This window comes from Ranitomeya variabilis, chromosome 3, assembly GCF_051348905.1.
Source record: "Ranitomeya variabilis isolate aRanVar5 chromosome 3, aRanVar5.hap1, whole genome shotgun sequence".
In the NCBI taxonomy this organism is placed as follows: Eukaryota; Metazoa; Chordata; class Amphibia; order Anura; family Dendrobatidae; genus Ranitomeya; species Ranitomeya variabilis.
Genome location: NC_135234.1, coordinates 540,158,810 through 540,171,989, shown reverse-complemented (window position 1 = coordinate 540,171,989; position 13,180 = coordinate 540,158,810). Strand labels below are relative to the sequence as shown.

Here is a 13,180-nt window from a genome sequence, read left to right as displayed (position 1 = left end):
CATAATGAACTGCATGGAGCATTACATGAGGCATATTTGTATATGGAGCATCTATGGGGCCATAACGAACTGCATGGAGCATTATATGGGGCATATTTGTATATGCAGCATCTTATGGGGCCATAATGAACTGCATGGAGCATTATATGGGGCATATTTGTATATGGAGCATCTATGGGGCCATAATGAACTGTATGGAGCATTATTTGTGGCACATTTGTATATGGGGCATTATATGGGGCGTATTTTAATATGGAGCATCTTATGGGGCCCATAATGAACTGCATGGAGCATTATATGGGGCATATTTGTATATAGAGCATCTATGGGGCCATAATGAACTGTATGGAGCATTACATGAGGCATATTTGTATATGGAGCATCTTATGGGGCCATAATGGACTGCATGGAGCATTATATGGGGCATATTTGTATATAGAGCATCTATGGGGCCATAATGAACTGTATGGAGCATTACATGGGGCATATTTGTATATGGAGCATCTTATGGGGCCATAATGGACTGCATGGAGCATTATATGGGGCATATTTGTATATAGAGCATCTATGGGGCCATAATGAACTGTATGGAGCATTACATGGGGCATATTTGTATATGGAGCATCTTATGGGGCCATAAGGAACTGCATGGAGCATTATATGGGGCATATTTGTATATAGAGCATCTATGGGGCCATAATGAACTGTATGGAGCATTACATGAGGCATATTTGTATATGGAGCATCTATGGGGCCATAATGAACTGCATGGAGCATTATATGGGGCATATTTGTATATGGAGCATCTATGGGACCCATCATGAACTGTATGGAGCATTATATAGGGCTCCTGATTCAATATGGATATTCAAAAACACTTAACCTACTGATGTCTCAATTAATTTTACTTTTATTGATATCTATTTTTATTTTTGAAATTTACCAGTAGCTGCTGCATTTCCCACCCTAGGCTTATACTCGAGTCATTAAGTTTTCCCAGTTTTTTTGTGGCAAAATTAGGGGGGTAGGCTTATACTCGAGTATATACTTACTTCTCAGTGCAAAATGCAAATAAATTTGCATAATTTACACAATGTGATTTTCAGGATTTTTTTTATATTCTATCAATGGGCAAACTTACAAAATCAACAAGGGATCGAATACTTATTTCCCCCACTGTAAGTTTATGGATCTATTCATATGTCCGTGTTTACTTGAAGTTCACAAAAACATCAGGGAGCATGTGTGTGTTTTTATCAGCTTCAAGGATAAAAATTAGCCATGTAAATCACCCATACAAGTCTAGGGGTCTTTGAGAATAACAGACAGCACACTTATGGCATCCATCTGTGATTAACATTGCAAAGTATAGAACTTTTGTAATTTATTTACCCATATGTGGAAAAGCACTAATGAAACGAATGGTAAAAACTGACACACTAATTAAACAATTATAAAATTTGGACCTTTTTGCGTACGTGAAAAAAAAAAAACCTGCCATCTGGATGAGGCCTCAGAAGCAGTTCTACAGGCACTGATTTATAGTTATCATTGCAGGTGATATACTGTATGTGTAATATGCAGGCCCTGAAAGGCCTCGCTGTGCTTTTGTGTCTCCAGGTGTCCTATAAACAATGAATAGAGCTCATGGGCATCCACCAGTCCTCTCCAACTGGGCATTTTAGAGCCCTGTTCTTGGCATCAGTTGCGATCTCAATTGTCAGACCTGTAGTGGCCAGCAAATTACAAGCAAAACACATTATACATAGGGCAATAATAACTATACAAAGGCACAAAATATACTGCTACATCATGAAAAATTCTTACAACCATGAAGCAGCTGAATAAAAACAGCCATACTATTACTGAACACAAAAATAACACAAGGACCAATATTACTAACATACAGTGTGCGCATACTGGTAGACACCACTTTGTGCACCCAGGAAAATATTGCTGTGTACTTCCTAAATTGTAATACTCCCGTTATGGCAGTAGAAAGCTGTAATGCTCCTTATGTATGTTGCCATCTAAAGTAATACCCTCTTTGTGCCCGCTAGGAAGAAATTATTTTATGTGCCTCCTTGAAACTAATCATGCTCGTTTGCCCTGTGAAGCTATAATGCTACGTGTGCGCCCTACAAATTTTGAGTCCATCTATACAGGTATAACAAGAGATGAGCGAACCCGAACTTAAAATTTCAGAATTTGTACCGGACAGTTAAGTGTCCGGTGCTAAACGCTGAACATGTAGTTCTCCCGGAAGTCCGGTGGAATGTTTGGAGCTCCGGCGGAAATCCAGGAGGAAGGAAAGAGAGAATTTTCCAGGTCAAAAGTTCAGGTTCTTTTTCAGATACAGTTCTGGTATCCGATCCAAACTTTGGAATAAAGTTTGGGTCGAGTACCAGAACCCAAGCTTCCACAGGTCCGCTCATTGCTAGTTATAGCTTGCCATAAAATAGTAATCTGTGTCCCACATCAAAACAAGATTTGACGATGATCTAAGTAGCTGAGGCCTTGTCTTACCTTTGAAATCAGTGGCCTGGTGCAATAAAGACTGACAATAGCATGACAAGGAGCTTATAGCTTCTTGTTCTACTATAGGTTTCAACTCAATTTACATTTGCGATGAAGTCCATAACTGAAATTAATGCTATTTTCTTACAGACCTTATACACTTGATTTCATTAGTTCACTTACCGTTGATTAATCAGTTCATTTACCACATTTACTAACTATAACAAGTGGTTGAGGGCTATTATTCTCTGTACTGTACCATGTTACATGTTGTTTAGTGACATTTTGTGAAGAGAGTACCTGTTATGGGGAATAAGACATTCTAATAACTGTGGTACTTTGTCAGTAGAATTTTATTGCTATAGTAAATGTTTATTGAAAAATGATCTGTTATGTACGGGGTCACACTTGCGTGTGCAATGCGAGAAACTCGCATGAGTCTTTTGGGACCGAAGCGTTCAGTTGCATAGAAATACATGCAGCCGCATGCTCCGGTCCCGAGTGCTGGCAGCAGTGCCAGGTATTGAGACAAGAGACTCACGCGAGTTTCTTGCATTGCACACGCAAGTGTGACCCCGGCCTATAGGTGATGCCGATTTAGTAAAAGATTTAGGGTACTGTCACACTCTGCAACTTTCCAACGATCACGACCAGCGATACGACCTGGCCGTGATCGTTGGAAAGTCGTTGTGTGGTCGCTGGAGAGCTGTCACACAGACCGCTCTCCAGCGACCAACGATGCCGAAGGCCCCGGGTAACCAGGGTAAACATCGGGTTACTAAGCGCAGGGCCGCGCTTAGTAACCCGATGTTTACCCTGGTTACCATCGTAAAAGTAAAAAAAAAAAAAAAAACGTACATACTCACATTCCGGTGTCCGTCAGGTCCCTTGCAGTCTGCTTCCCGCTCTGACTGACTGCCGGCCGGAATGTAAAGAGCAGAGCACAGCTGTGACGTCACCGCTGTGATCTGCTTTCACTTTACGGCGGCACTCAGTCAGAGCGGGAAGCAGACGGCTAGGGACCTGACGGACACCGGAATGTGAGTATGTACTGTTTTTTTTTTTTTACTTTTACGATGGTAACCAGGGTAACCATCGGGTTACTAAGCACGGCCCTGCGCTTAGTAACCTGATGTTTACCCTGGTTACAAGCAAACGCATCGTTGGATCGGTGTCACACACACCGATCCAACGATGACAGCGGGAGATCCAGCGACGAAAGAAAGTTCCAAACGATCTGCTACGACGTACGATTCTCAGCAGGGTCCCTGATCGCTGCTGCGTGTCAGACACAGCGATATCGTATGGATATCGCTGGAATGTCACGGATCGTACCGTCGTAGCGACAAAAGTGCCACTGTGTGACAGTACCCTAAGGGAAGAGATTGTGATTGCTCAATGCTTGCATTGTCACAATTAACATACAATATTGGTAAAGCTGCCAGTCATGAGAACGACAGCCATACAGGCAACCATGTACAATAAAACAGGTAATATCATACAGTACGACAGATTAGCATACAAAGAGGCAACTAATAAAGGGGGAACTGACCTGAAAGCGTATTCTCACACCGTTACAGGATAGGAGGACCTGTGGTGGTGGTGACAGATGATGCCTGGCATCATGTACATGTCTTTTTGCAAAGAAGTTTTGAAAGGTTCACCATACAAGAGTAGCTAAATATAAAGTTGAAGACACTAAATCCGACCATCATGCCAACAGAAAGGAGTAAGGGTAAAGAAATGCTATTTATTTATACAGTGTTAAAATGTTATGCCATGTTTTGGAGATCTGCTCCTTATTTTTACCACCATTTTGTGCATATACAGTGGGGAAAATAAGTATTTGATACGCTGACAATTTTGTAAGTTTTACCACCTACAAAGAATGGAGAGGATTGTAATTTTTTTCATAGGTACACTTCTACTGTGCCATATATTTTCTTTCTAGTATCTATTTTTCTTTCTAATCAATTCCAAAGTTTTATCGATACTTTGCAATGGTAAACACGTACAATACACGGATTACACACAAATGCCATCCGTGTTTTACACTAACTTATAGATTCGTATTGGCTTTTGTCATCTGATACTGGTAAAAAAAAAAACGGACATGTCACGTGTGGAGTGCTCAGACACACGATTTGTGCAAACGCATGGACATGTGTGCAGCCTCATAGATTATGTGGTACTCGTGGAAAACAAATGGATGTCACACGTACTTGAAACACGGACATCTGAAGGAGGCCTTAGGCTGCGTTCACATTTGCGTTGCGTCGGGCGCAGGTTCGGCGACGCATGCGTCCCTATATTTAACATGGGGGCGCATGGACATGCGTTGTCTAGCGTTTTGTGACGCATGCGTAATTTTTGGCGCAAGCGTCAGGGCGCAGAGGACGCTGCATGATGCAGTTTTTTTGCGCCAAAAATCATGCCAAAAATGGACGCATGCGTCACAAAACGCTGCGTTGTGCATACGTTTTGCGTTGCGTCGCCGACGCTGTGCCGCAAAAGTGAACGTAGTCTTACTCACCCTCCCTGTGTCCATCGCGGAGTCTCCTGGTGTCGGTTATTGTCTGCAGCACTAACTTAACATCAGCAGAGCCAATCAGTGATCTCCACGGCTCTAAGTTCCTGGCATGAACCGCTCAGCTCGCTGACTGTCTCCAGCACTGCAGGCAATAACAGACACCGGGAACCACAGCAGGGACTCAGCGCTGGACCCAGGAAGGAATAGTAAAGCTCAGCTTAAAAATCACATGCTCCAGTCTGATTTATGGATGTATGTGGCAAACGGCGCTACGCACAGAGCCGGTCACGCCCGTAATTTGCAACCGTATGAATTTAGCATAAATGTTGAGAAAAGCTCCCAACAAAGCCAGACAAGGACAGTGGAGTCTCCTAATGGAACAACAACAAAAAAGAAACAATAAATAATACATTAGAAAAACAAACAAACAGCTTTTCCATGGAAAAATTATTTTACAAATGTGTTAACATGACAATTTTTTTTAACAGTTTAAAAAACTTGACGTTATTTTAATTACAAGTGAACAACATAGAAATAAAGGAAAAAATGAAAAGCCACAAAATTACTTTTATGAAAATTTACTATTGTACCAAACTAATATGTAAAATTACTTTACAAAATTAATAACGAGGTCATTTCACCGATCAATGGATTAAAGGTAAGGTAAATGGCCCTAAGTCTGTCACAGCTTTTATACCAAAATGCTGCACTGTAAAAAGCTTTCAAAAGTTTCACAGTTTTAGTAAAACATGAGGGTGAGCTAAAATGTTACAATTTTTGGAGGTGGCGATCTCCACTCATCAAATTACTGACAAGTGGCACAAATCTTATGCCAGGCAGGACTGGGTAGGATTTGTGAGGAGGTGCATGCCACTTGGCCAGCTCTACCACTCTTGGAGAGCGGCTAAAACCCTGGTCTGGAGGAATCGGACCCTAAATCCTTTTTCCGTCATTCCCGGAATGAGAACCTTATGTTCCCAAAATGAGGAAAGCCACAACACACCTGCAAAAAGAACAAAACAAGCAACACTTCCAGAAAATTACGCTATGGCTCTGAACGTGGCACCACAAAGCTGAAAAGCCTGCAACACGTGACGATATTGGCGGAGTCAGCTCCCAGGCGCCCGCAGGGTCTCCTGTCAGCCCTGGGGCAATTATACCGTGCACGGTACGAGTTCACCCCGCTGTACGGAAGCTGTGTGGGGCTCTGTGACTCTTACCACGCGATACCCCCAAGCCCCGGCCCCCACCTCAGCCCACGCTGGCGCTGCACTAATCCCCGCAGGCTGAGCGCGGCCGGCTGGTCACGTGGTGCCGGGGGACTAGGAAGAAGTGGCTGTGGCCTGAGGAGATCCTGTCAGTCGTGAGAGATGGGAGATTCTGGTAATGACCTGCTCTGCTCTGTCTTGCCTGCGGCACATACTAGTGAGTGGAGAGCCCGGGAAAGCAGCCCCCAGCAGAAGTTATAGTTTACAGTCACTACTTCCTGGGCGCGCTGTTTACCTCACACCAAGTGCTTGTTTCCTCAGGCTGTGCCCCCGAGTCCTCGCAATGACGCAGCTTCTCTCCTGGGAGTGATTAGTGTGGTTGCCATGTTCACATTCACGCCCTGACGGCGCGGTTTCACACAGAGCTCGGATGGATTCAGTTTGTGGTTTTTTTTTTCCCGTTATCCATCTTTTCAGACAGGGACAAGAATTAATTTCCCCCATTTTTTTGCGTGACAGAGAGCGGGTTCACATCAGTAGCTCCACCATGATTTCCGTCTTGAAAACCCCTGAAAAACAGGATTCGGACTCATCGACTGACCAGCCATTGACTAACGAAGCAGACTGAGTCACTTTGTGGTCTGTTCCCCATTGTGTGGCTGACACAGAAGCGTGGTCAAGTCCCCTTTTCTTTTTTTTCCCACCTGAAATAGGCAGTGATGAAACTAAGACTGGGTTCACACTACGTTTCCCCAGTCCGTTAACGCCACCATTAAGCCCTATGTCGGACGCATCGCTAGCGCACGCCCAAAATGGGCATGCGCTAGCGATGTGCCATCATTGAGTGACGGACCCTGGGACGCGGGCTGCAGCGTTTCTGGGTCCGTCACCGCTAGCACAGAGAGAGCATCTGCTAGCTCTACCTGCGCTAGCGCGATCACATTTCGGCACTTGCGTTAACGCAGCCCATTTAACGCATGTGTTGAACGGGCTGAACGGCCGCAATGTGAACCCAGCCTAAGTGACAATAAGAACAAGAACAAAGTGACTCCGTCTTCATTAATGTCAATAGTCCCTTCGGGGGTTGTGGCTCAATTTAGTTTTTCACGACCTCAGATGGAAACCCCAATGGAGCCAATGTTTCATCAAATATAACTTTTAAAAAGATGCTAAACTTTGGCACAAATGTACTGCAGATTTTCTTTATTTATACTATTTTCTTTATTTTGTTCTCAAGCCATTTTTGCACAAATTTGTGCACTATGCAAATTTTCTTTTGCTTTGAATGGCACAAAGACAAAAATAAAAGCTGTTTTTGACTTTGCAAAAATATCCATGAACTACATCTGCCATTTTGAAGAATTTGGCAAGAAATAAAACGGCAACTACTACCACAAGATAAAAAAAAAAAAAGGAACATTGTCTGATTCATCGTTATGTATTTTTTACCTGCATTTGTGTCAACTCAGTCTATGGCTTAGTCAAGGGTTCAGACATAACCCTCAGATGCAGTGGTTACAGCAGTGTGCGTCAATTTTTTTTCCATCTATATAGCCAAGCGCAGCAGTCTGTACATTCCTATACAGAGGACCACCACTAAGGCCTCATTCACATGTACGTGAAAAACTGGTACCAATGTCATCAGTGTTGTCCATGTGTCCGTTTTTACCATCAGTGTGTCGTCAGTGTTTTTCATGGATGGATGAACAAATGAATTGCAAAGCTTTTCTCATACTTTTCAATGTTAACCACAGATGGCACACTGATGCTATACGTGTGCGTTTGTTTTTTCTCAAACCCATAGACTTGTGTAGGCCCTTGTCATACATACTGCTGGAAAAAAAAAACGACGTGAAAAAGACAAGTGACCAGCACTACAGATTATGTTACATGTATCCATGAAAAAGATAGATTCTACACATCCATGAAACATGGACTTATTGATGAGGCCTAATGTAGTTAGTATTCATTATACCTAGTATACATGTAACAATGTAACCGACGAAGTCTACCACTGAGAAAATGTAGAAGTGACCTGACACCTGAAATTAGTTTTGTACGAAATGCAGCCGATCAATTGTTATGATCGAACTATCAACATACTAGACTAAACTTAAAGAAGTTCTCCACTGCTTGGACAACTTCTCAAACCCCTCACTTGGCTCAATAAAATCTTAAAACTTATACTCAACTCCTGTGCTGGTGCCATTCCAGTAGTGTCAGCACTCGTGGTCCCAGGGCTCCCATGCTGTTGTGACCCGTGATGCTAGTGCCCAATTAATGAAGACGTCACTGTCTCCGCCTTCAGACAAATTGAACATGAAGAGGAAGTGAGAGATCAGCTGCAGTCCGGACTTAGTCTACGTTCACATTAGTGTTCGTCGCCGCATGCGTCATGCGCCCCTATATTTAACATGGGGGCGCATGGACATGCGTTGTGCTGCGTTTTGCGACGCATGGCCGCAAGCGTTGGGCGCAGAGAACGCAACAAGTTGCATTTTTTTTGCGTCCAACTTTCGGCAAAAAAGGACGCATGCGTCGCAGAACGCAGCGTTTTAGCGTGCGTTTTGTTGCGGTTTTGTTTGCGTTGTGCGTTGCGTCACCGACGCAGCGGCGCACAACGCAAATGTGAACGTAGCCTTACTCTTTGTGATTGATTTGTCCAAAGGCGGGGACAATGACGCCAGCGCTGATTAGGCAACGGACACCACGTGCCACAACAACCACATGTCAGCCCCAGGGAGAGCGAGTGCTGACACCGCAGAAATGGCGCTTGTACGGGAGGTGAGTATAGGCTTTATTATTTGTCATGCGTAGATTTTGCCAACAGTGGCCAAAAAATATCCACGCTGGGGTGACTTTTGGTCATGATGAAATAAGTTATATGACTAATAATTTCTTACGGAGGGAAAAAACACAAATTAATTGTGACAATTGCAATAGTATACTTTTGGCTGCTTTCTTTATCTCCAAGACTCCATCTTTTTATGCAAGACAAAACCTTAGACGCTAATCGTTACTTTATCCTTTAATTCTTATAGCACATCTATTTAATCTATTCATTCTTGTTCTACTTTTTTACCTATAAGGAAACAGTGAGGTTATTTGATCAAAACTACTGTAGTTCTAAAGCTCCAGCCTATTTTAGCACTTACACCAGTTTTCAGCTGTAGATAAGTGTTCCCAACTGTTCTGCATAGTCTGTGATTTTTTTTTTCTGTGTAGTTGCAAGGGTTAGGCTACGTTCACATTTGCACGTAGCAAAACGCATGCACAACGCTGCGTTTTGCGCCGCATGCGTCCTTTTTTTGATTGATTTTGGATGCAGCAAAAATGCAACTTGCTGCGTCCTCTGCGCCCGGACGCGTGCGCCGCAGGGACGCATGCGGCGCAAAACGCAAGTGCGACGCATGTCCATGCGCCCCCATGTTAAATATAGGGGCGCATGACGCATGCGGCGGCGCCCGACGCTGCGGCGCAGACCGCAAATGTGAACGTAGCATTACTGCAGTGGCTGTATTCAATGTCACTGGGTTTTTACTTTTCTAAAGCTGGTTTCACATTTGCGGTTGTGTCCGCAGCGTTTATGCCGCAATTTTCTGCATGCGTCGTGTATTCCTATATTTAACATTAGGGACGCAGGTACCTGCGATTGCGTTTTGCCACGTTTGACAACGCATGCGTCGTTTCGTTGTCTGCGGCTTGGCACGGTAAACGCTACATGTAATTTCAGAGGCGTCAATTTGCGCCTCAAAACGTATGCGGTTGTTAGTGGAAGGAATGCGGCGAAAAAACGCATTACAGTCTATGAGAACGCGTGCGTTCACAAGCACATGTGTTTGTTTGCGTTTGTAAACGCATGTGTTTTAACACAGGAAAACCTGTCTAGACACTGATTAGCCACCCCCCACATACAAACTGATAAAAGGAGGGAGTGGGCATTTGCAGATCACTACTCGCTGGGAAGCAGATCAGAGGCTTGAAAGAACCTGGGAGGAATCTACACTTTGAACAATGTGAGTACAAAGCCAATGTCTGTATTTTATTTTTTCTCTCCCTATATGTCCTAATAATGTCTGTCTTTTTTTTTCTTGCTGCATGCATCAGAATGTCATCGTCTTCTTCTGAGGAGCGTCTTGGGCCTGAACAAGGTGGAAATGACAGTGAAGTGAGTACTCACCTCTTCAGATTGGTAAGTATTCTCTGTCACATCTACACATGTGACAATTTCTTTTAATTTTCAGAACAGTTCTTCAACTGCGGCAGAGGCCGAGCAGGAGCAGCGTAGACACGGTCGTGTGGCAAGGCGGTGTGTAAGTATACCTGACTGATTGTCCTCTGTTTAATGTATCCTGACTGTACTATTCTGGACTGTTTATTTCTTTACTTTGCTCTTTCTTTACCTTTTTCCTCTTGACTCCTTTTTTTTTTTCTTGACTTTGAATATTCTTGCCTGTTTTCTGGCTCTGTTGTTTTTTTCTTTTCCTTATGTTAATGTCTCAAACATTAATGTATCTAATTTCTAGGTTCCAGAACGGTATGAGGACCTCATTGATAACGATATCCTCATCTCCCTGATCCATGAGCGAGTCCTGTTGTGGGACACCGGGTTCCGCAGCACTCGGACAACGACGGAATGAGGTGGCCCAAGCGATGTGGGATGGCTGGGACAATGCCCCGACTCGGGTCCACAATGCATTTCGTAAGTATTGCAATGTGGTGTGATGCAGCAGTGACCTTATCCGGGATCACACAACTGTGTGTGATGAGAGAAACTCACACACAGTTGTGTGATCATGGCCAAAAATGCATTGTCTAACCATTATTTTTATTTTTCAACAGTGCTCAAAGTCAGAACACGTTGGCGTTCAATGAAGGATCGCTTCAACAAGGACATTCATCAAGAGAGCCGGGTTCCCAGTGATTCTGGAGCAAGGATCAGAAAATATAAGCATTTTTGAGACTGGTCCTTGCCCAGAGAACGTAAGTATCTTTTGTGGTGTAATGGGTTGTGTTGTATTGCCTAATCTGTATTTTTCTATTCCACAGGAGTTGGCGCTTTTACTATTGTAAATGTTTGGTACTAATGTATTTTTTTTTTTGTTCACAGCACCTGGAGCAGCACTCTTGACCCTGGTTCTGGAGCAGTCCTTCATCAAACAGTCACGGACCCGTCCCAGCCATCCAGCAGCGCTGCAGCAAGTGGGCCTGCAACACAGACTGGAGACCAGGAAGCTGGTCCATCAGGTATTCCCCTGTCCCAGTCCTCTGCCTCTTTTTTTTGGGCTCTTCCCGGCAGCGGCAGAGGGCCTCGGACAGGTCACTCATGCCCGAGTTTTTGCACTTGAGCTCGGTCTTTCATGATGGACTCAAGGCGATGGGAGACAGACGGGATAATGGCTTAAAGCATATGAATACATTTATCCAGGATGTCACCTGAAGCCTTGACCAAGTGAAAGCCGACCTCCAGAGGCCAGCACATCATTTTTTCTAATCAAATAGAAAAGGGCATGTCGGAACACCTTACTCCTGATCTCCAGCTTAGGGTACGTGTCCACGATCAGGATGGCCGGCGGTATCGTCGGAGCGGCGAAGCCGCTCGGCGCTAAGCCCCGCCCCCTTTTGGGACGTGATGATGCCGGATGTGTTAACTGTACACATCCGGGATCATCGCACCCCTCGCCATAGGGCCCTGTGTTATGCCTTGCGGGGACGCAGCGTCCCCGCAAGGTATTCGGACATGCTGCGATCTGAAAAGACGCGCAGCATGTCCGGAGTCGCAGGGAAGTCGGATACGTGTTTCCACGCATAGTGGACACGGGATTTCATAAAATCCCCTCCACTATGCTGGAACATCTGGATGCTGCGTGTTTGACGCTGCAGCTCGGCGCAGCGTCAAACACGCAGCGTTAACTGACCGTGGACACGTACCCTTAGTGTCATGCAGGCCTGCAATGCTGCTTACGTGCAGGCTATGCAGCAGACTCGGTATTTTTAGCAGCCAGTGGTGGCCTTTCCACCTGTGCCAACACTGTCACGCTTGACCTCAATGCCGAGCTCTGCTGCATACCACTGCACGGCCACCACCATTCCAAGCACTGCCGGACACCACTACAGCGCCACCACTATGCCGAGTGCTGCTGGACAGGCCATCGCCACCACCATGCCAACTGCTGCTCCTGCTTGGACATCCTCCACTGCCCCCACCATGCAGCAGCAGCACCCGGATCGGGACAGGTCGGTCACCATCACCAGGTCCCAGCTGCATCAGCACCCGGATCCTGGCATGCTTTTCACCACCAGCATGCAGCAGTACCCGGACCCTGGAGAGGCTTTCGCCACCACCACAATGCAGCGGCAGCAGGACCCTGGCATGGCCTTCCCCACCACAACCATGCAGCATCAGCGGCACACGGACCCCGACAGGTCGGCCACCATGACCAAGAAATGCAAGAAATGAGCCCACCGAGGCTCCCCAGACCGCAGCGCCGATCTCAAAAAGGGAAAGTGAAAAAGAAACAGCGGACTATCGCTATCCCTCCCCCCTCACCTCCCAATGTGTCTGTGATGTCAGGTTTGTCTCTCCCTTCCAGTGTGTCTCTGCCTTCCCATGCCTCTAGTACCATCTCTGAACTCTCTGACCTCACTACTTTAATTGCCCCTTCTCCTGCAACCCCTGCGTCATCTTCAGTTAGCCAAGCCTCACAGCTACACACACCCCAGTTCCGTCACTCTACCCCAAGCCGGCGCAGTTAATTTTTTATTTTTTTTTAAATGTTAATGTTTTTTGCCCCCAATACGGTTTGGTTATTTGTGTATTTTGCTGCCGGCAACACACACCGTGCGCCGAATAAACACACTGCGCCGCACACTTTGTTTTTTTGCCACCTCATAGCTCCAGGAGTTATTAACTCCTTCCCGACCT

General features: G+C 45.2%; 2 protein-coding genes and 1 long non-coding RNA gene across 5 annotated transcripts in view; 2 read left to right on the top strand and 1 right to left on the bottom strand.

The window, feature by feature from the left end:
* Nucleotides 1-6,939, bottom strand: part of LOC143816558 (uncharacterized) — an 82,678-nt gene extending 75,739 nt beyond the window's left edge. Inside the window, exon 1 of the mRNA XM_077297081.1 lies at nt 6,551-6,939. The gene's annotated coding sequence lies outside the window, so the exon portion shown is untranslated. The remainder of the gene's footprint in view (nt 1-6,550) is intronic.
* The window catches only part of GGACT (gamma-glutamylamine cyclotransferase), a 67,734-nt gene that overhangs the window by 16,289 nt on the left and 38,265 nt on the right, over nt 1-13,180 (top strand). Inside the window, exon 1 of one of the 3 annotated variants that reach the window (XM_077297084.1) lies at nt 6,274-6,430. The exons of 1 other annotated variant lie outside the window; for it this stretch is intronic. In XM_077297084.1, the coding sequence (XP_077153199.1) occupies nt 6,418-6,430 (13 nt within the window). In that variant the 5' untranslated portion in view covers nt 6,274-6,417. Of the gene's footprint in view, nt 1-6,273; nt 6,473-13,180 lie in introns of those variants that run through there. One more of the 3 variants, XM_077297083.1, reaches the window with a different exon arrangement.
* LOC143818367 (uncharacterized) lies at nt 10,278-10,873 on the top strand. The gene is made up of 3 exons (XR_013224490.1): nt 10,278-10,423; nt 10,500-10,568; nt 10,782-10,873. It is a non-coding gene; the product is annotated as an uncharacterized LOC143818367 (long non-coding RNA).